This window comes from Anopheles stephensi, chromosome 2 (assembly GCF_013141755.1).
Source record: "Anopheles stephensi strain Indian chromosome 2, UCI_ANSTEP_V1.0, whole genome shotgun sequence".
Classification (NCBI taxonomy): domain Eukaryota; kingdom Metazoa; phylum Arthropoda; class Insecta; order Diptera; family Culicidae; genus Anopheles; species Anopheles stephensi.
In genome coordinates this window covers 90,273,829-90,294,504 of record NC_050202.1, presented here as the reverse complement: position 1 = coordinate 90,294,504, position 20,676 = coordinate 90,273,829, and the positions used below count along the sequence as shown (strand labels likewise).

Here is a 20,676-nt window from a genome sequence, read left to right as displayed (position 1 = left end):
GTTTTCAACACAATTATAATACATTCAGCACATTATAATACGGCGAAACAAAGCGAATGTGGTGAAAAATTATAGCGAAAAGGGATACAAAAAATGATTTCGCAAAAAAAAAATAAAACACAAACAGCAGAGCACAACATTAATAAACTCAACACACACACACTCATACACATGGCGGTTCCTCTATTGTGTCAGCGCAGCATAAGGGAGCAGATCGTTATGTTGCGTTTGGGCAAATGGGCTCCATCGCAGGGCAAGCAGAGTTTGGCAAGCAGTTGGCAAGCGGCGGCCCAGCTCAGATAATAGACCGTGAGCCAGCGAGCGAGCGGGCGAGCGTGGCCCTGTTATTTATGAACGTTTCAGATAACAAATTGATTAAATTAATTAACTTATTCGGAAAATTAAATTAAAATGTGCACATGGGCAACGGAAACAGACTGGGTCCAGGTCGGGTGTATATAGATGTGTTGCTCCACCACGGGCACACACACACACACACTCTTCTTTAGCTTGCTTTATTTACCGGTCAAACCACAGTATGTGATGATTGCCGAAACAGCTTCAGCTTTTTTTTTACTCGAATCAACCGCACATTGTTACACAGCTCGGCAGCGGTGGTTATCGGTGTATTTCGATCGAATTAACAATGTGTGTTTGAAAATGGTTCCATAATTGTGGATTGATCAGACAACGGTGGACCAGGCGCGCGAGAAGAGGCGAACTCGATCCATTATGTAAACGCATCGTTGCTGCTGCTGCTACATCATTCAGCAGTTCAGCAATCGAAGCAACCGAAGGACAGCTATACACCGTTACTATTGGTTCCGGTGGCCTCCGGTTCGGTATCCATTAAACATTAGAACCCAGTACCGCCCAATCGTTTTTGCTCCAACGAGTTTCAGTTTTCGATTATTTACCCTTGATTGTTTTGATTGGTTTTTTTTTCTCTCTCTCGTGTTTCTTGCTCGGGATTTAATTAATTTCATTCTTGTAGTAAATTATTTTTCCAACTCTAAATCAAATCAATTTCATCTTACCAGCCACACAATCAATCACACTCAATCATTTACAACCACCGATACGTGACGTGTGTAAAATGTTTATAATAACCTGTGGTACGCATAAAAAAATCACTAAACAGAATAATAACACAACGATTACTAGCGATAAGGAATCACACCTTGTAGGGAGCCCCTTTTTTTCTTAGCTCATAAAAATCTTCTCGATATGTAGATGTGGTCTAGTCTCCGGTACAATGTACTGCCACAGGCCCCAGGTATGGCCGTTTGGCTTCATTATGCACCAGCTTTTCGGACCTCGCTGCTTGTTCTCGACCGCTCGACTCGAGCCTCGTAAAGCTATGAATATTTTGCAATTAATTAGCTTATCTTCCGGCTCCGACGTTCCACGCACGCTGCATAAGCCCTATTCCCCGGCCAGCCAGCTTTGGCCAATTTTCTTTTAATAACTTTAAACGTTAATTGGAAGGTGTGGAGAGTCGGAGATCGGACCGATAATGCGAACGATACGATACGTCTGTGTCGAGCCACGACGCTTGGAGCAGCTAGCTGTTTCGACAAGGTTGAAGAAAAGTCATGCGAAAGGAAGTCTCGCGGAGGATCGAGGACTCATTTAACTAGGTTGTTCAATGGGCCAATTGGAAGGACTGCATTTGAGGTGCAGGTTTCGCGAGTCGAGACCAGTTTTATTCGAAACAAGAGTGAGCCTGTGCCCACACAACTGCCAACCACTGGGCGAGCTTTAAATAAGTTAAATAATTAGTTTTCCTTTGTTTGCGAGAGTTTCAATATTCATTTCCGGTGTTTGTGTATGTGTGTGTGGCCATCCGAAATGTGGGAGGAAAGAGTTATGCTTTATTTGTCCTACCTTCCATCCATTCCATAAATGTTCCCTTTTATGAAGCTAATGAACAACCGCGCGAAAGCACGCCATCTTTGGTGCGAGAGCGAGCACAGACAGACATTTTGGACTCTTGGAAAGCTTTCCAGCCGAACGGAATACCCACACGTGCTTCGGCTTTCGGTCCGTGGGTTGAAGTTTAATTTAATTCACTTGCTTTTATCTGATTCGATTAGACGGGTTGGCGGGCTAGTAACGGCGAAAGGTAATCTAACGCTCAAGCCGCTCGAGAATCTCCCTTCCCCGACCGAAAACGCCCCACGGGAGTACGCGACCCGGGTACGGGGAAATGGCTTTTACTTTAAGCTCTAACCATTCCGCTGTCTCTTAATTAGTCGTTTTACGATAATTGGTCTCTCCCGGTGGAACAACGCGAGCACAAAGGTGTAACTCGCCAACGCACATCGCAATGAGCAGCAGCAACACATGTAATGTGAATGTAATTCCACCCTCCATATCCTCCTTTCGCACCCCTTCCAACCCACCCATCAACACACGCACACACAATTCCATCACTCGGTGGAGGTGATTATTCTAATTTGAGTTTAAAGTAATCGTACCTTTTAAAGAAGACGCACCCGGGTGAACCACCCGCCGATGGTGAAGGTGGTTGTTATACAAGCGATATGACATGTTTTGGACGACAGAGAAGAAGAAAAGGTCGTGGATTCCAGCACCAGCACGCAATTAAAGCGAGCGTGCTCGCCACGAACTCACGCAAAGCTTGATTATATCGCGGGCGGTTTTGTGTAGATAGTATCGCGGTACATTCTAATCATATTTTCGGTGAAGAGTTACCATTATGGAATGGTGTTCTGGGACAATGGCGCATGCAATGCAGCGGATGTGAAGCTGTTCTTGAAGCTAAATGCTCGAATTATAGTGATTGTTGTAATGTAGTTGTATGCATTTAAGAAAATTGGCTAATGTAATGATTCCTAATGCGATAATCCTGCGTCCAACATTCAGCTCTTTTGTATCAAGCCTTTTGTGCTCGGATGTTATATGACTGAAATCTACACCGATTTGGAGCATCAAGTATGAGCTCTGAAAGAAGAAATTAGACATCGCGAGGATCTGCGCAATCATAGGCTACAGTTGACAAGGTCTTTGCCGTGTTAGAAGCAGAACCAGATGAAGAACGCTTCGGACTAGATCTCCGAGTAACACAACAGAGTCATCCTTCAAAGTTTCAACGACCCAGGAGGCAGAGTAACCTCCCTTAAAGCTTATCAAATACTAGTAGAGCTTCCATTAGTCTGGAGAACCGGGTAAAATGTTTGGAGGAATCGAATCTGCATGATCTTCATAGCTGAAGTAAGACATAAATTAATCAGTATGCTCCTGAGGAGTATTGAGAATATTAGTAGAACATTGAAACCTTCTTGTGGAACAAGTGTGCTCTAATTCATTTGAAGTCGATAGTCAAGTTCGTCTAGAGCTCATTTAATTGTTCCATGATTTTTTAACGGATTTCAATTCGATTAATGTCCTGTAAGTCAACAGTTTTGAAGCACTTCATAACACACTTCCTCAAAAATTAATGGATGGTTCCTCAATCGATAAGCACATATTCGTGAGAATATTTCTATGTTGTGTGAGAATCTTTCAACAGGATTAGGCAGCTTATAACAACCTATTCAGATTTCATTCAGACATTCCCACGCTTCCCACAAGCAAAAAGAAATCTAACTTACACAAAAATGCCAAATGTATCCTGTAATCCTTTAAGACAGGACAACGTGTAACGCACTAGGACGGTTGTAAGCGACGAGACCTTAGTCCCTAAATTCCCCGTAGACACGAGCAAAGATTGGCCTGATGATGATGCTTCACATATCACACCGTACATTTGTCACATCGGAACGAAGCGACACAGATAACACAAATCCCTGCCACACTCGCTAAGAGTAATGTGCTGCCGCCGAGCTGCCTTTGATGATCAAAGATCGTATGATCATGTTACACGGCCCCCGAACGCTCGGCTATTCCCAAAAGCCTACCAAGCCCCGGCGCGCAATCTGCATCTCATGCCAACTCATGCCAATCTACAAAAAGTCAAACCAATCGAAAGAAGCGCAAAGCGAACCTGATTGTGGGATGTAATTACCCAATCGTTGAGCTCGGTATAAAGAGCGGAAGTAACTGAAGGATTAGCTCACGCTTCCCTTATTTTCACCAGTAACCACAAGCCTTGGGAAGCAACCCGGGTCGGTACGGGTGTGTTCGGGAGCCGAAAAAAAACCACAACGAAAGCACACATCGCAGGCAGGCACCGTTCATCACCCTCAACTTCCGAGGGGGCCGAGTAAATTTATTTGCTTTTAATGCCTTTATCCCGTAAAATTATCAAACGCATCACCAAGCAAAATGAGACAAATCGCGAATACCGCCAACCTCATCGTTGTACCGAACTCGCACAACCCTGCATCATCTTAATCGCTTATCGGAAATTGGCTGATCGGGAAAACCAAGGGTGAAAAAAGGGGCCACGCGATAATGTAGAACCCGGGCGGCGTTACGCGGGATTTCTCAGGACACTTTGGTCGCGTGCAACCCTAGGCAACCCCGTCACCGGCATGGAAAACTGGGAACTAATCCGATCCATACGGTTCCCGGTCCGTGTGCGTGTATGTGCGTGTTCCATTTAGCACCCCGTTGTTGCAACAACACCGGAACACCAACAAAACAAGCTCAAAAAGACCATCGAGACCTTTTATCACTCCCCGGGAAAAAAATAGCGCAGGGGCGCAAGACACGTGGCTTCTTCACAGCTCGGCACTGAAATGGTACCCGGGGGCGTATCGGTCGGCACGTGACCGAGGACTTAATTTTCCACTTTCTTTGTGCAAATATTTATATCAATTTGATACACTTACTTTGCTACGGGAGGCCGGCGTTCGGGTGGGATACGCGACGGTTGGGATGACGTTTTCTTTTGTAAAAATATTTAAAAATTTGTACGTAATCGAGTATTGTTAATTTAGCCTTCTGTATTGTGAAAAACTCACATATGTTCATCTATTACTAGATAAGACTAGTTCATTCACTACTTAGCACTAGTTCATTCGTTGTGTACAGCGCGTTGCCTACTTGAAGGTGCAAATCTCATCAATTCTCTAAAAAGATTTTTATTATGAAAATTTTAAACTATTCACGGGTGTACTACTCTAACAAGGCACAATTTTCCGTAAGATTTTCCACGCAAACTATCAACAAAGAAAACATATTTTAAAATATTCGTCTCCCTCATCCGTTCAATCACAGGCCCATGATTTATTCACCATTCAAACAGGGCGTGACAAATTACGAAGGATTTACACCACGATTCGCGGATTTAGGACCACCGCCGGTCGGTGCCGGAACCATTCTCGTTCCGGATAAGGTATCTCCGATCTGCGGCAGGTCGCGTGCCGTAACGTTCAACATAAGAGATGTCGATGCATTAGTCCCGATAAGTCGGGCCTCAAGATGGAACGATAAATCTTCACTTAATTTAATGCCAAACGAATAGGGCCTGCTTGCGTGTGAGTGTGTCTGTGGGACTTGTGAGCAGATTCCAATCACCTGAATTGATGAACAGCTTTTGAGGTTTTTGTTTTGGGAAAAATGATTTCACCATGTATTGGGCAGCGTCTGTCTGGTGACAATTATCTCGCACATAATTATATTAACCCTGACAGCCTTTTTCCAGCCCTCGCGCCCTTACTCCATCTCGCGACTTTCGATTAGTTTGACCAGTTGTTTTGTATTAGATGCCTTGTTGATTGGAGCAGCTCGTTCGAACCGAGGAGTTAATGGCATCTAAATAATTCCACAAATTAGCTTCCACGCGATAACGCAAAAAACCCCACAACACATCTAGCGTTAGTCTAACCGGGCGATAAGCCTGTGCCTGTGGTCTGAAACTTGGAGAATGGGAGCAGAAGAGGGGGGGGGGGGGAAGGCTGAACCGAAATGCTAACCACAGCCCGGCTTCTTCGGTGGTCGAGTGGAAGTGATGTTGTCATTTGTTCGTTTTCACTTTTACCCGTCGACTTTTACATGGCGTGTTGTTGCCTGCTAGCTCCCCAGGCCCCGGAGCTCACTCGCGGGCGAAAAGCAACGGGGGCAACAAGTGCGACCGTGTCGCCAGCCTATCTGTTATTGCTGTAGCGTTTGATTAAGCCAATGTGCAATGGTGCGGTCCGATTCCCTCGCCGAGGACGTCTGGGGTCCCAGGAAAGCACGGTCGAAAAATAATTGATAATTTTTCAATTTACCCGAGCCATGCGTGCACCGACCGGGCATAGAAAAACGAACAAAGCCTATTCGCCAAAGCCTGTCGCTGTTAGTTTTGGGAGGTTCAGCTTCAGGCAGATGATTTATGTCACAAGTTGCCAATGGTGCTGTAGGGACAGAGGAATCAACATTACACCAACACGCTTCCCCAAACGTTCCATGGAGCTCTTGGGTAAGGGAGTGAAGGGTGAGCAAGGGGAGCATATAACTCAAAAAAATAACTTTTCAAATAAAAATCCGGATGCACACAGCCGAATCCGCACAGCCAAATTGGAAAGCATAATCAGCGCACTGTGTTATTGTGATTTTGATTTATTAATGGTCCTTACCCCGGTGGAGCTGTGCTGCGTTCTACTACGTTCTGAAGTCGTGCCAGAGCAAACGAAAAAAAAAACAAATCAAGCTGTGCAAAAATTCGTGCAATAGTAGCGTCGAGAGCGATTGCTATAAATTATCAGCCTGCGAGCAAGTAATAGAAGTCGTGCAACGAAGGCAAACCAAGCCCGGGCCGTGTGTCAAAATGATGCTATGCAAAGGAAATAAAAAATACGATTCCGAGCTTCGTATCATCGCGACCGGATGGCAGTGCTCGTTTGCACAAGAAGCGTTTCGCTTATCGTGTAACTTTCAATTGCAATCAAATTGGTAAGCACAACTCCGTACTGGAATTGGGCACGTGGTGTAATAATTCGTAATTTCTTTCGCTTTCGCTGATAAGAACGTGAATTAGGTTTGATTTGATTTGACTGTTTTTTAACACGCGTTGGTGAGTGGCATGGTGAAAGGCAATTCAATTACGGAGAGACGCAATAATCGATTTTGGGTCATTTTTTAATTATTTTTAATTGGGGTTTTAAAGTTCGAATCCGATGGAATCATTGCTTAAAGGTTGATTGGATTGTGCACAGCTAAGTAAAGCGAGAATTATAGCAGAAAATTATAGCACAGCTAATGAACACTATTAAAAAAAATGAACTCAGATCAATCTTGTTGTTTAAGTAGCTGTCAACCATTCTATGTTTGTCAAATAACACATTTCAACGATAAATAAAAAAACACAACTTAAACATCCTTCGAAATCATTCTTCAAACAGTTTAATTGAAGGATTGCCTCTTCGAATCGATTTACCATAATAAGTATCCCTCATGCGCTAACTAAAACCGATTTAAGACACTTAAAGCTGAATAAATGATAAATTAATTTAATCACATCTGCAGCAGACGCTTGCTTACCTTCTGCACAACCTGTAAAACCTTCCGATCGATCTCAATTTCTGGTGGCGTATCTCCATTTGACCAGAGTGCCCCGTTTTCTTCTTGTGAAAGGATACCATAAATGCATGATGAATGGCCAATTTCGCTTATTGGCCGAAGCGGTTGCGTCGAGGAGGATGCAGTTTTGCATTCCCCTTAGGCGCACTTAAGTCCACCTTTGGTGCAACCGTTCCCTTGGCCGCAAAACCTGCATTTTGATTATACGGGCATTGCTCTGTCCTGCACGCAGAAAGTGTGTGTGTTTAAATTTAATTTACCAAATAAAACGCAATCGATTGTTTGGTGAATGGTGAAAGCTCCGGGTTTGCCATCCCTCGATAATGAATAATGCACAATCACTTAAAGAAGTCATTCATCTCTTATAAGACGCTGGTTCCTCTCAGGAGAAGGACTGAGCTGGTTCATTGATAACCTGAAATGGTGCTGACATTTTGTGATCCAAATATGGAGCCCGTAATTAAATCCATTCCGCAACACGGAACTCCACCCAAAATGACAGCAATTTTCGCGTTCGGTCACCAATCTCGTATGCTCGACCCGCCAAATGAAGTGTTGATCGTCGAGACGGAGTCTCTTTCACCCGGTGATCGAGCCCGGTAAAGCCGAATACCGGCCATTGCATCCTGTGTCCTTTGGACTCTGTATTTATTTACGCTTATTGTTTCACATTCATCCACCTAACCCTATACTTACCCCTGTGGTGGTGCAGTTTAACTTGTTGCATGACGATCATCATCATCATCAAAAAAAACGGACGGAGAAAGGCACCAGCGCCAAAGGGCACCAACCTTTGCCCAGGGACGCATACTTTCGAATCAATTGCAACCCGCTTTGCGCGGGGCCCAATTGAGTCATTTTGCTATTACGATAAATGTGCTCGCCATCATCGGCTACATGATCATCATCAGGATCGGGCAGCAGGCGATCGGGGCCAGTTGTTTACGTTGGCAATCGGTTGGGCCGGTTTGCCTTTTTTTGTTTTTCGGTTGGCCAGAGTGTCGATCATTTTCATCAGCGGGCGCTAGTCTATTGGAGCTGATCGCGGACGGTTGATGGTGATGAACGGACCATTCAAAAACAGTTAGCGAAAGCCGCGAAAGACTGTACCACGCCGCGAAAACCCTCTCATCTCTTTCAATTATTGCATTCATCACAATGTGGATCATACTGGAGGATCGTTTTAACCCAACGGAAAACACCGTTTGCTCTCAATGACCCTTCGCTTTCCAGGCTGCAAAATCACGTTCGCCCGTTTAATGTCTTGGCCGGATGGTGGACCGTAATCAGTGGCCCAAAGTGTGTCCTACGGTGTGTACGGTGCCCGGGCTGCCTCTCGTACCGAGGTAGCAAGCGCAACCATTAACATTTATTAGTTTTCAGTTTGCGTCCAATTTGGATCGATAAAAATCGCATCCCCTTCCCCCATCACCACCATTCAGCCTAGCCGTGGACGGGCTCGATTGTTTTCGGAGCATTATTTCAATAAGCGCAAGGGTGCGCAAGCGCGAAACGTACCACACCATTAAGGGATGATTGGGGTGTTTGGAGTGCGTGGAGAGCAAGGGGGACACAAATTGCTCAACAAGCGAGGAGTCTGTGAGTACGAAAATGGTTTCGATCATTTCCGTTCGGTAAATGGGCTCAGCACAGTGAGGTTCACATTTTGTTACTTGGGACCAATTGTTTTTTTGCTAAATTCAATTAACCTTTGGCGAAATGAGTTGCACTTCCGAAGGGAACTATTCAATTAAAAGTAAGCAATTGATGTACTTAACTTGTGTTCTACCCGTATTTAGACACCACCGAACGTTGCCAGATATTTTTGCATAGTCCAGACAATAAACTGGACACCCGAAAACTGAGCGGCAAATTGTTTGCTCAACAGTGTAACAAAAACACGCACAAACAATGTAAAAATAATGCATAATAACTACAATTAACTTGCAGCCAGGCAGACAGGCAGCAGTGGACGACGATCGGTACGGATGGGTGAAAAAATATTAATAACATCCAGCTATCCAACACGGCCGCCGTTCGCAACCCGCCAATCTTCAGAACACACAGTCGCTTAACGTTGATTGTATTAATAACGATAATGGTGCTGCAGCTTGAACATGCATTCATTCTTGGCCAGAAACAGATTTTTTGGACGCAAATTTCAATTCGCGCCGATCGTCGACCAGCAGTACTTTCGATTATTAAGAGCAGGGAAGATACTCGATCAAGCCAGCTCCGAGCATCGATAAAGAAAAGGCGGATTCGACGTTCGTCCTATTCAACGCTCTTCTTCTCTAGCTTATGCTAACATGCCCTTAGGCGATCGATCGAGCATCACCTTCGCGAACGCTGAGGAGATCACTTCATCGCATCTTTATCATTATTCTGATCATTTTTTCCTCCCTCTACCGTGCTGCCCATGCCTCTCGGGCGACAGTTCTCGACTTGTCCTTCAATCGTCTTCAATCGAGACATGCAACGGAGTGTCGATCGGCAAGAGCACGGAGCACAGGGAAGAAAAAAAGTTGGAATAAATGAAGTCATTATAAAAATTGAATTTAATTTGAGGCAGTTTAAATTTATGGCCTCGCGTTGCTGCGCTTCCTGCTCGCGAAGGATCGTCTCACCGGTCCATCGGTTGATGTTCCGTTTTCGGGTCCGCCCCGTGTGCTTCAACAATTTAGTCTTCAAGAATGGAGAAAATTGATACCTTGCGTTGCCGGGCTGCAGCTGGCCGGGGCATCAATTTGCGCGCACCCCTGGTAAGCCGTGAGCGGTGAGCACGGTGAAACAAATTATGATGCGTTTCTGCATGAGCTTCAGTGTGCCACTGTGCCAAAAGTGGGGCCCTCTATCGCCAAACATGAGCTCTTAAGAGGATGCAAATGAGGCAGTCGAGATGGAAGCCGTTGTTTTGTTTTTTTTTTCTTGGGGATGAACCGGATCCGGGGTGTAGAAATTGATTTGCCAGCTAAGGAGGCAAGACTTGACGAGGCATACGTCCTGAGGTATGAGAAAATTGAATTCTCTTCAAATGATTTCAGTCACGCAACGCAACGCAACTGGAAGTCATTAATAATGATAAGGAAACTAACACAAGTGTGGTAGATTGAGACGTCCGAACGTCAAGAATGTGACTTGAGCTCGGCGATCGCATCGAAAACAATTAAGTTTCCCAATCAAATATCGTTGCAGTAATTAAAATGATGTCTTAACCTGCGCTCAGGAAAGTTCAGCACAGATCCTGTCCAATTTAACAAAAACGCCCCTAAAACTGATGCCTTGACTGTGAAGGAACTTCCGCTCGATCTAGATCTACGGCAGAGGAACGAACATCCCACGATCTTCACCGTGTAGTTGGAAAAAGAGATCACGAGGATCGCAACAGGGTTTCTGTTCTACCTGTTCCTTGCCCGGCATACGGAGAAGGACGTAAGTCAGCGAGCCAAAGCTTCCGGGCATTTGTCCCGTTCCGGATTCGAGCCCTGGTCTCATCGGTTTCAGATATTAAATCATCGATAGTGGAAATTTGCTTTTTTGACTAGGTTCGTTTCGTGATCGCTTTAAATAATAACACCAGACCGCCGACTTGGCTATCATTATGTGTTATTATGTTTCGTGAGCGCTAGGCAGACATTCGGCAGACTGTGGCGAATTGATTCGGATCGGTGCTGGAAGCTGAAGGCGCACCACGCGAAAGGAGCCAATGAAAGGTAAAGGTCTACTACAGGTGGATTTTCTGACAAGGATCAGGCGCGATCAGGATGTACGATTGAAGTGAAGTAATTTTCTGAGGGGCTAATTAAATCATCAATCTTTCGTACCTGGACCTTGGAATTAGTGATCATCATCATTATTTTAGTTAGTTTTTCGTCCCAAATAAGAGGACGGAAACAGAGGTTAGAATTCAATCAGGGAGATTCAAAAGTTCCTCCTCACGCAATGTGCGCGTTTTTATCTTTATAGGACAATATTATACCGAACGAATTTACGTACGCGTATCCAAATACCACACGCAACCCCAATCGTCACGTTATCTGGTGCTTTAGTGCGCTCCATAAATAAACAACAACTTACGCGCGGTGCAACTTGGCCATGACGACGGAAAGGTGGAAAATTATCGGCTCTCCACTCCATGGGAAGCTCCATGGAACGGGGCACGACATTTGATTAACACCTGTAATTGTTTGATTTATGGTACGCTGCACACTAACGGTGACAATTGAACGGTTCTGTTCGGCCACGTGGAGAACCTAACCTAACCTCCTGGGCCCCATTCGGCAGTATGTTTTTCGGAGGTTTCGCTTGATGTCGGGAGGTGACCCACGCAACTGTCGCACGCAACTTTGTTTGCTTTCATAATGGATGAACGCTTGAGTGCGGTCAGACAAAATTGGTGTGCCTTCAATATGTCGGCGCCAGTGGAGAATTAATCATCCGGTCCGGAGGAGATCAGAATACCTACGCCTTATCGTTTAATAATCCGCCCTTTTATCCACTAGCTGGCCTCACTTATTCTCGCAAGCGATCGTAATTGAAGTAATCGCACAATGTGCTGCACTAATGGCGCTCAATTACGGACGATTGTCAAACGAATGTGGCGATCGCAATACCGCACCACCGAAAGGCTGCCACGATCGTAATGATGATCCATTTGCCGCTGATCAGCCCCACATCACCGACGATGATGATACTGGCTGACGCTCGGAGTGGTGCGGAACATGTGGCGTGTCCGATAATAGTAATTAATAAATAAGTGATAATTTACTAACCAGTCGCTTCCAATTACACGATAAGTGTGTGTGCTGAGTAGGTGATTCCGTGTTACTACGTGTGTTGGTGTGTACACGATCCAGTGCGCTTCTCGCTCCACGGCTCAGTGCGTTCGGCTCATTACGCGTTAATTTTCCTGCTGTGCACACAACGCTTTTTTTTCGGGTCCGAGTGTCCGGATTTCGGGTGAACTCGGACCGCAACGCTATCTCCCAGTGAACACATCTCGCTATCGCTCCGCCTTGACGTTTGTCTCAACCAGAGCTGTCAGATTGAAGGATGTTGTGTAAAGTTTTTGTTTTCTTTCTAATACGTCCCAAGCATTTTTTTTCGTACACGTCCTCTGTCAGTTGGTAATTTATTGCTACATTGGTTGCTCTCTTGACTGGAGAATCTACCATCACCATTTTTTTGTTCAGCGCGCTTCTAAACTAAACTAACAATTCAAGTTTTCTTGCCCGCGGTGTTCATCTTGACTCGTCCTCCGAACCGAGAAAAAGGATGATTATCATTATCAATTTTGCTTATTACCGTGACAGGGAGACCGCGTGTCAGTTGATAAGCCCGTGAGACAGAGTGTGACAAGAGCAGCTCAAGCAATCTCATTTGCCACATTTGCCTCCTGAACTGGCTCGATAAGGCGAGTTAGCCAGCGGAGAGCGTAATGAGAAACAGATTAAGGAACTGGATGAAAGTTGAACTGCTGACAAGTGTTGGGCGAAGAACACTTACCGGAGTCTTGGCAGTGAGATAATTGTTTGTTTTGTTTCCTAACCAATAGAGTTAACAATGAGTTATTAAATTGTTTTTCTTAAAATAATACTTTATATCAGGTAAATATATTTTCTTCCCTTCAGACTCGACACTTGGAAAAAAACCTTATCGTGTGTTAAATTCTCCGTAAAATAATTGCAACTGGGACGAATGGATTGTTTCTGCCGAAAGCAAACAAGGAAGCTACAGCTTTTTTTTCTCTCTCGCCCGATTTCATAACTAATTGGAGGTGATTCGTTGGAGGCCAATTTTCTGTCAATTCATTTCATTGTGTTTGTCACCCTCTCAGGTGTGTATGAAAAAAAAAAGTTGGTTGATGTGAAAATTGTGCCTGCTGCCGCGTGCAGCAATCGAGCTGGTCCGTATCTAATCGGGAGCGGGCTTTTGCAATTAGTCACGATGATTCGCGCCGATTCCGTTAGGCTGTACCGTTCAATGGCGTTCGGTTGGAGGACTAAGGCGATGAAGAAGCTTCAGTTTGTAATTCGTGCTCGTTAGCTTGATTCCGTTATCGTTTTTTTTTTTTTTGCTGTAAGCCCATTACTTTGAGTTTGAATTTAAGTCATTTAGTGTTAGTTTCTAACCCTTTTCCTATCACTCTGTGTTACAGGATCTGCCGCCGATGGAGACGACGAAAGCAGCGCGTCGAAGCGAAGACGCTCGCGAACAAACTTTAACTCGTGGCAGCTCGAGGAGCTCGAACGAGCCTTCTCCGCCAGCCACTATCCGGACGTGTTTATGCGCGAGGCACTGGCGATGCGGTTGGATCTCAAGGAAAGCAGGGTAGCGGTAAGTCCTCCTCCTCCACTTAAATCATCTCCAAGAACTGCTGAGCGAACAGGAAAAGGGTTTTCGACCCACGAGAAAGGGTCATCGCCGAGCGGAGCCAATTTCGCTGATCTTTGCCATAACCTCGCCGCTCGTTGATTTTGTGCGATAGACCAAATAGACCGGCCATAATAGATCGTATCGCCGCTAAGGAGCCGTAGCAGTTTTTGCGATTTAGTAATAATTCATGGCCGCAGAGCAATCCCGGGGAGAAAAACGATGACATTTTGTGACATAAATTATGCTTTATGTTCGGTCGTGTTGCGCGAGCCGTGGACACGATTGTATTAATATGGCAATCTCTCTCTCTCTCGTTCCATACACACGCGCCAACACAGCAATCTCATTCATGTATTCATGTATTGTTTCCATTGAGCCAATTCTTCGCTGGCTGGGAGGCTGGGTGTCAGCGAGAGAGAGAGTAGTGGAGGAAAATGCATTTAATTTCAATTTGGAGCCTCATAAATTTTGATCGTATGGAAAATGATAGGAAAATGCGTGCTCACTCCAGCCGGCGAAAGGAGCTGGAAAGGAAAAGAAGCACATTTTTATTTTAAATATATTCAAAAACTGCCGCTCACCTGTCTGGTTCTTTTTTGGGAGTTTGGGATTTGATTTAAATTTATGGCTAATGCACTGTGTTCCCAATGCATACAAACTGCTGCAAACTAAACCAGGAAAAGTGCATCTTTACGACCATTTTATTCCGATTTAATTAACAACTTTAACGATATTGATGATTGCTCTCGGCATTAGACGACTCTCAATCCCTCGAAAACTGCCAGCCATTTCGTGGAGATCCGTTAAACTAATCCTAATCTAATTACGATGAAAAAATTAGCTTCTTTCAACCAAATCGGTGTACCCCTCCAAACTCCGCTCAGCTTGATAGCAATAAAAATAAAAACAATCATTCCTACGTTTGTCACAATTATTGTAAAGCAAAGCGGGGGACAATATTCCGAACCAGCAGCATCCCTACCGAGTTCTTGTGTGCCTGTTTTCCCGAATGCTTTCAACAACAATCCGCGTATCCGCGATTCCCTGTTCGGGCTCGGGAAATTGGCCCCCGCTGTTTGTGTAGGAAACATTTTCCAAATCACTAGCCATCATCTGCGGCATGCGCAAAACAGTATGGCGAAAGGATGGCAGTTGGTTGGAAATTGCCCCGAAGGAATTCCGGAGCCTTCCCTTCCAGAGTTTGTCCTCGCACTCTCAATGAGCCTGTCACACCTTCTCGGTGTAAATCCCAAACAACAACCACATAAATCTGTACTCCCGCCGGCCCTACAAACACCCTCGCGGAATGCTAGATTGCCTCCGGTGCAGCCTCCATGTAGCGAGGCCGGGGTTTGCCTTTTTCGGGCATCGGGATCATTTCAATTTGAACAGATTCGCTCGTCCATGGCGGCGCTTGAGCTAACCTCAAATGTGCTATAAATTATTCAACATCTTTCCCGGCACCGAACGAGACGGCCGACAAGGCCGACCATGGGGGTGGAAACGGCTGAAGGATGCCTGCAGGATGGTCGAGGGGTTTTGGAAGCAAAGGAAGAAACATCATTTGTTACAACAATCGGCGTCAAAGATAGGACAACCCTACATAGGCGCATGCTCGACGTTTGGAAGGGTCGGATGTTGCCTTTTGCCTCGGGATTGTGGATGTAATTATGACTTTCTGTCTTGTAATTATCCTGTTTTACATGAAAAATTTGACTTCGAGAGCGAGAAGATCTTGGAGAAATGTGCTTAAACTCTTGAAACTCCAACTCTAGTGGTGAAACATCAGTTGTAGGGGTTTTTGAGGATGAATTCCTTTGTCTAATACTATAATTTCCAGGCGATCCAATCCAAACACAGCTCTGATTATATTATCCGTTTTAATTCTTAACCCATCAAACCTATCGCTGGATCTACTTTGTTACAAATTCTATTAGTTTCCCGCAGTTTTTGTGGTGATAGAACACACCAGCACACAGCGTACACTTCACAAGTCACAAAACCAGAAGCTGCATTACAAATCCCTCAATAAAGCAACCCTCCTGGAAGGGAGAGATCTCCCGACCTAGCTGGAGAGGGGTGACACATCAGCAACTTCCGAAAGCAGCGCTGAAGGGCGAAACTTCATTACCCCTTGTTTACTTTTCACTCGAACTCTCCCGAGCTCGTGGTTCGGTTGGTAATAAAATCTGTTCCCATTTATTTTCTACCACTTCTCCGGTGTCTGGTGACCGACCGACCAAGTAAACAAGTGCCACAAGTCCTTCCGAACCTTAGCTAGGCGGGTGGCGAAACTCAAACGTTTGCTCCCTATGCTCCGAACTTTGATGCTGACGCCTCCCGCTGACTGTTTCATTGACTTTCAACGTCAGCATCTAGTACAGGCACGGGCATGTTTCCTGGATTTTTGTGGTAGCGAGAATGTAATAATCTAGCATAACAACAATATTATTATTACTTAAATCCCTATTGAGAAACCGGCGGGGGATGCTTTTCCTCGTTTTCGCAACTTGTATCGAGAGGCGGTTGTTCCTTCCTTTACTCTCTTTGTGATTCCTACTGAATTAATTCTACACGGCTACCTTTCCCCTAACGTGTACTTGGGGGAAATTGTCAGTTAGTATCGGGATCAGGATGCAAGGCTTATTGAGGGGCGCGAATCTTGACGTCGGGATGGATGCAATTCCGGATTGTGACTGCTGATGTAGATTCGTAATTAACTGTTTTTGGATGACATAGAGGGATGAACCTCAAAACTTGAAGTATTCTTATCATGGATTCTTAAATTTGAAGTTTGTGTGAGGCTAAACGCAATCTAGAATTAACAGGACCAGGACACGTCTTCCTACCTTTCATATAAAAACAGCCACTGCAACACAGCACAGTAATGTGTATTTAAAGCCCACTTTTACGTCGTCATCGAACCTTATCCAATTCGGTGATGGTTTCACTACCGACTTTGCTGACCACGTCGATGTAGCAAGAAATAGCCCATCAAGAAGGACATTTGCCCGTCACAGATGGAACCAGCGCGCTCATTCACAGCGATGACGTTGTTGCTGATGATTGTTTTCCTTCCCGAAATCGATTTTTACACCTCCACAATAGCATGAGCAGTACAAAGACTCCTCGTAGCTCTCATAGCACCCGAGGGACCTCCCACCCCTTGATTGTGCACACACACAGTCGTAAGGAAAATGAAATCAGCCTCATCAGACTTCACCCCAGCACGCGGTCTGACGTTTGGACAAATGACCCTTGGCATCCGAACGACTTGGGTGCATTTTGCGGGTGGCTTGTGGTTTGCTCTTTCCCTTGGCAGCGGAATTGGATAACGAGAATTGAATGGAAAAAGGCTCGAAGGAATCAGGCCGGGCTTCGTCCCGAAACGAATCAACGCGCGTAATGTGCTAAAAATCTGTTCGAATTAAATTTAATATCTGGAACATTTACGTGCTCCGTCGGTGATTTATTAGAACTTGTTTCGTAATAAACCCAGCCAGGAGGATTTTCCTCCGGACAGGGGCAGCATCCTTGGTGGCAGATCGGTTACGGTTTGGTGGAAATGGATGATTGAATGGTTCATAAACTTCGGTCCGCTGGCTGGTGGTTAGTTTTGGGAGGATGTATCGTTTGGGGAGCTTTTAGCCAGCTAAATCAGCGCACGATTCTTGACCGTTCGTTCGTTGAGCAACAAAAAGTGGGATAAAATATAAACACTCCACACAATCGCAGCATTTTATTCGCAATTTTCCATTTCCGTTTGTTGATATTGCATTTATTTTTTATTTCGTTTGCGATTATTTCTCCACGAAATGACCGAATTGAATTTAAATCGTGTGACGCGCACGGCAATCGGGATGGAAATCTGCGGAAAAGGAATATGATGGGAATAATAAATGTCGCGTATGCATAAAGCAGGACGCCGCGTAGGCAGCTGAACGTGCTGCGATAAAAATGAGAACGTGATCCGCCTTTTCTGTTAAACACGAAGCTTCAATTGGCTTGGTTTTTTATCCTGAACAAAATAAGACACGGGAAATGTAAATTGAGGCTTATTCTTCGTAAGAACGAGGCGTGCGAATTATTAATAAAATGTTTACGTTTTACATTCTTTTTTAATCTCTATAGCAAATTTTATTTAAACTTAAATAATATCGATCGTTTGTGAAATATACTTAAGCTGTTGTTATGTTAGTATTCAACTACGCACTCTAAACTTCATAAGCTAGTGGTTCATTCTAAATGAGTGAAGTAAGTTCATTCGCAGTTCATTATAGTTTAGCTGAGCGTACATTGTCAGATTTATTTCTCAGGCGGTTATCATTCCTTTGCTGGTAGCTAAGAAAATTTAAATTTTGCATTACTTTAACTTCATGCAAATTCCAAACAGTTTGAAAAATTGAAAATGAATAATTCATAGCAATAACAAAGTGCTTCAGCGTGCTTCAACTAGTTTTATAGCACCTTCCCTTACCACACTTTATTAATCCTTGTAGATCATTAATCAATTCTTCATCTCAAGACCTGAAGTACGAAAAAAGCGACCAGTGAGTACTGGTAAAAAAATGAGAAAGAAATTACAACTTCAAGTAATCGTGTTCCTGTCTGCTACTCTCATTATTAATTGCTACAAATGTTATTCACAATGCTACACAGCCGCTTGTCTTTCGAGCTCGGGAAATTAACAACAGCCCACTTCTACGCACAATAGACGCGCCTCGCAACTATTTAAAGTCATATCCAGCATGTCTACACACGCTCGTCACTATTCATACAAAGCGACTCAACAAATGATCCACCCACTGCTGTTGCTGCTGCGTTCGTCATCGGGCTCGTCGGCGTCGTTCAACAATTTCCAGCAAAACCCAATTTAAAAGCACAAAAAGGGATATTGCGCGCCAACAAAGGAGAGACACGGAAAGACGGGACAGAATTTTTACCGATCCCCGGAGCACCTCCAGCCCAACCTTTGCCGATCCGTCCCGATCACCTATTTATCAAGATCAGTTGTCATCGCGTAAATAGTTAAGTTAATCATTTCTTCGTTTGCGTCGTCCGCAGGGTTTTCTGCCGGCCGTCTCCGTCTTGTCCGCTCGGCACCCTTCTTGATGATTATATTAGTGACCGATGAGGCGGCTGGATGCTTTGAAAAATGTAAATTAAAAATCGACCATAAGACGACCGGAGACCTAAGCGGTGGTGGCAAAGTGGAGAGGAGCACACTCGCTGTTGCTCTTCTACCCTACCCTGTAGGGACATAATATATTTTTTTATCGTTTTCCAGCATATATCCGCTCGTTAAAATGTTCGCTCCATTTTATAGCCACCGTTTTTGTTTGGGCCGGTTGGCTGTGTTGGTCGGGTGCGTTGAAAACATCGACATGCCTTTGTGCGTCTGCACGAAATCAATAGACCGCGATCAGTACCAGCTCATAATTCATGCACCATTCTTTCATTCGGTGCCGATCCCGTGCGATCCGTGGGTAGTTGGAATTAAATTAAAAATCGATTTTTTTAATCGCCTTTTGACCATAATATGTTGGCAATAGTTTTATGGCCCTGGTGTTGCTTGTTGCTAAAGACATTAACGAGCAGAAAAAAGAGGTTGAAATTCGTGCTTTAACATGCTGCTTATAGGCAATGGGATTGTGTAGAATATCCAATCGGAGTTTTTGGAGAGCTTATAATGTGTCATTTTCCCCTTTTTAAACGACTAGGGGTCATTTTTAATCTAGGTTTGCTTAAGTAGCGAGTTTAATCATGTTAGGAGAAGTATGGAATACTTTAAGTACTTCTGCTACACAATGCATAGTGTTTCAAAATGCTATAAAATTAACTTGAATATTTATAGTTCAAAATCATATTTGACGTAGTTGCATGCCTCGCTCGTTTGTTTCTTTTAATGTGTATTAGTCTAGACTCTGTATTATTCTCAAATGTACCTGCTTCCCGTAAGCTATACTAAGGTTCATGTCTTTGCTAACTATAGCTGCTATAAAATACTATTACTTATCACAGGTGTCGAACCGTTTCAATCGCAACTTCTCAACGAACCTCTGAAGAACGGAAGAAACAATGGAAAATTAAATTTCAACACCAATTCAAATCCCCAGAAACACTCACCATCATCGTCGGATAATTTTCAGCGTACGTATCAAACACCTGGGGCCTACAGGGCCAGAAAAGAAATACACCTCGGTTTCCAATGTGCCAAAAACCCACCGGGACGTCGAACGGGCCGAAGATTCTATCCCATTGATATTTCCGACGAGATGAGAACGAACGATTCTCATATGAATAATGATAAACATAATAGCAATAATAACGGCAACATAAAGCCAATCTCCCCAGAAAGCCCCGAAACAACCCGAAAACCGTCCGTTGCTTCACACAATCGAATCATCTAATACTCAGTTGGAAGACATCGGGAGGAAACGGAGCGAGCATACTGACCGCGGCCAATCGGGCTACGGCAAGCCGGCATCAGAGTTAGAAATGTAAATGAGATTTTGTATTAACAGATATTTTGAACCATTAATCAAACTCTCAATTTACTTCTGGTGCTGCTGCTGCTGCTGCGGCTGTTGCTGGTTTGGCTGGCCGTCATCATTTGCCAGAAGACATTTCATTTTCATTTTTGTGCACACTCGCCTCCTTCGAACCGATTCTCTTTCTCAATTTACGCATCGCACCAGAATCGGTCCCAGCACGGCTGGTGCGGACGATTCCGACCGGCTTAAGGATCGTAAATTGTTTTTTATTGTGTTGGCACCCAGAACGGAACGTGAACCCAACGGCCGGTTCGATCTCCGATTTGATTGGAAG

General features: G+C 44.5%; 1 protein-coding gene across 4 annotated transcripts in view; it reads left to right on the top strand.

The window, feature by feature from the left end:
- Positions 1–20,676, top strand: part of LOC118505231 (homeobox protein unc-4-like) — a 62,981-nt gene that overhangs the window by 28,081 nt on the left and 14,224 nt on the right. For all 4 annotated transcript variants that reach the window (XM_036040761.1, XM_036040762.1, XM_036040764.1 and 1 more), the window contains exon 3: positions 13,631–13,809. In XM_036040761.1, the coding sequence (XP_035896654.1) occupies positions 13,631–13,809 (179 nt within the window). The remainder of the gene's footprint in view (positions 1–13,630; positions 13,810–20,676) is intronic.